General features: G+C 41.0%; 1 protein-coding gene across 1 annotated transcript in view; it reads left to right on the forward strand.

The window, feature by feature from the left end:
• LOC149047149 (uncharacterized) overlaps positions 1–909 on the forward strand; it is a 5,556-nt gene extending 4,647 nt beyond the window's left edge. The window contains exon 2 of the mRNA XM_089204224.1: positions 1–909. This exon is cut by the window's left edge and continues 709 nt beyond it. Coding sequence (XP_089060350.1) covers positions 1–909 — 909 coding nt within the window.
• The last annotated feature ends 1,591 nt before the right edge of the window (positions 910–2,500 follow it).

The following is a 2,500-nucleotide window of genomic DNA, read 5'->3' on the forward strand; positions in this document are numbered from 1 at the left end:
GTAATGAGTTGTGCATTGTTTGCCTGGAATTGCAAACGACAAATAAACAGATTGACCTCGAGAGCTAAGCCTGTTATGCCAGTTGAAATAATTAGAGAAGGTAACCTTTCATCGCCACAACAACACATGAAGCAATTTGAAATTTCTCATGCAGAGGACTTCATGAGCACACGGAGTAAAGTAAATTTTCCGGGACTCGTAGAGCGACTTAAAACCCGGAGTATCGTAGATTATATCATCCAAAGAGTTCTACATCTCCAAGATTTTATGGACGCCTTTACGGAAAGATGTAAAAACAAAACGGTAGATATCCTGGCTTTCCTTTGGTCCACCAGTTTAAAAACTGAAAAGTTTATAGAAGTAGAGAAAAAGATGAATTCTTTGGAATTAGACTTAACTGCTCAACACATGGACAATTTGATAAGGAATCTTTCGGGTTTTAACCTTGAAGTTGACAAGATCGAAAGAGATGGGAACTGTTTTTTCAGAGCAGTTGCCTCACAGCTCAATAGACACCTGAGGGAATACAAGGAACATATCGAAGGGCATTGCACTTCCCTTGGATTAGGAATTAGTGAAGCCTTCGACACATGTAGACTTAGGGAGCTGTTTGTGAAAGAAGTGTCTGATAACATTGAAGAGTACAGAGACTGGATGACAACTGGCGTTAATGGGTTAGAGAAAGTTTACAAATTTAGCCAAGACGGATTTTTCGCAAATGAAGTTGGTGATTTATGCGCGAGAGCAACAGCTAAAGTCTTGAAAATTCCAATTGTGATTATTACCGCTCTCCCTTCAACACCTACGGTGCCATTCCTACCACACGAATTCCTTACTACCACACCCATCTACATTGCATACGATCATTCTGGGCCAGGCCACTACGATGCCACAAAAGGTACTCGATAATTGTTCAATAACCTTAGGTTAATAGTTTGTGTAGTGTGATCGTCCGGGTGAGTGTAGTTCTGAAAAGAACTGTTGTTGGTGACTGACGTTTCGACTATCTGTGCGATAGTCATCTTCAGAGTCAAGTAAGGAATAGTTGTCAGTCGATGATGTTATAAAGTCTGGTCTGTTGAACGTGATTGGTCTGTTTAGCCGTGATGTGATTGGCTGGAAGACTCATGTAGAGTTTGTTAACAGTCATTGGTCGGTTTCGATCCGTCTGTTGTTTGTCGGTCTGTTTGTCGGTTTGTTCACGTCGTTAATGAGTCGTTTGTAAGGTGCTGGTAATTGTTGACATCTGTTGAGAGGCGCCTGTTCTAAGTTAGTGAACCAGCTTTCCAGAGTCAGTCGTTGAAAGTAGTTTGTACTGTAGGTTAAGCATTTAGCAGAGTCCCAGTCGATTCTGTGATTAGTTTGTCGGTGATGTTCAGAAATGTGATTGTTTACATCGCCATTTCTAGTAGATCGTTTGTGTTCAGTTAGTCGCGTGTTAAGGTTTCTACCAGTCTCACCAATGTAGGAGGCCTGGCAGTCGGAGCATTCGATCTTATAAATCGCTCCCTGTCTGTTGTTGGGTTCGTCTTTGTCTTTAACGTTGGTCAGTAAATGTCGTAAAGTAGTTCACCGACAAACTAATCACAGAATCGACTGGGACTCTGCTAAATGCTTAACCTACAGTACAAACTACTTTCAACGACTGACTCTGGAAAGCTGGTTCACTAACTTAGAACAGACGCCTCTCAACAGATGTCAACAATTACCAGCACCTTACAAACGACTCATTAACGACGTGAACAAACCGACAAACAGACCGACAAACAACAGACGGATCGAAACCGACCAATGACTGTTAACAAACTCTACATGAGTCTTCCAGCCAATCACATCACGGCTAAACAGACCAATCACGTTCAACAGACCAGACTTTATAACATCATCGACTGACAACTATTCCTTACTTGACTCTGAAGATGACTATCGCACAGATAGTCGAAACGTCAGTCACCAACAACAGTTCTTTTCAGAACTACACTCACCCGGACGATCACACTACACAAACTACTGATACTCCTGGGTTCAAACCATTTACTTAACCTTAGGTTAAATTAGCAGTTATAAATTCTGATAATGCTACATACCTCCTCATATATCGAGGTTTGAACTGAGAATTTTTCGAGATCCTCCCGATGTCTTGGCACCCTTATAAGGTTGAAGTCTTGTACTAGTACTAAGTTGAAAATGCTTACGTTAATAAAACTGAGCCGGAAATCATTTAATGGAGAAAATGATGTTTTCTTCATTTGTGCTGAAACGAATTCTGTAAATCGAGGTTATTTCAGATATAAGCAATAACTATTTACCGACGTGTCGGTGGCTAATAGTAGACATTTAACGAGCCGCGAAGCAGCTTGGCAAATATTCACTAATAGCCACGACACTGAGGCGAATAGCCGTTTTTAGTACACACTAAATCAGTGAGATAATATGGCACAAAAAGATGATTTTAATAATCAATTTATTCCTGTACGTGCGGCAGCGTGAAACTCGCGAG

The sequence above is a fragment of the Pocillopora damicornis genome, chromosome 4, assembly GCF_964200805.1.
Source record: "Pocillopora damicornis chromosome 4, jaPocDami1.2, whole genome shotgun sequence".
Taxonomy (NCBI): Eukaryota; Metazoa; Cnidaria; class Anthozoa; order Scleractinia; family Pocilloporidae; genus Pocillopora; species Pocillopora damicornis.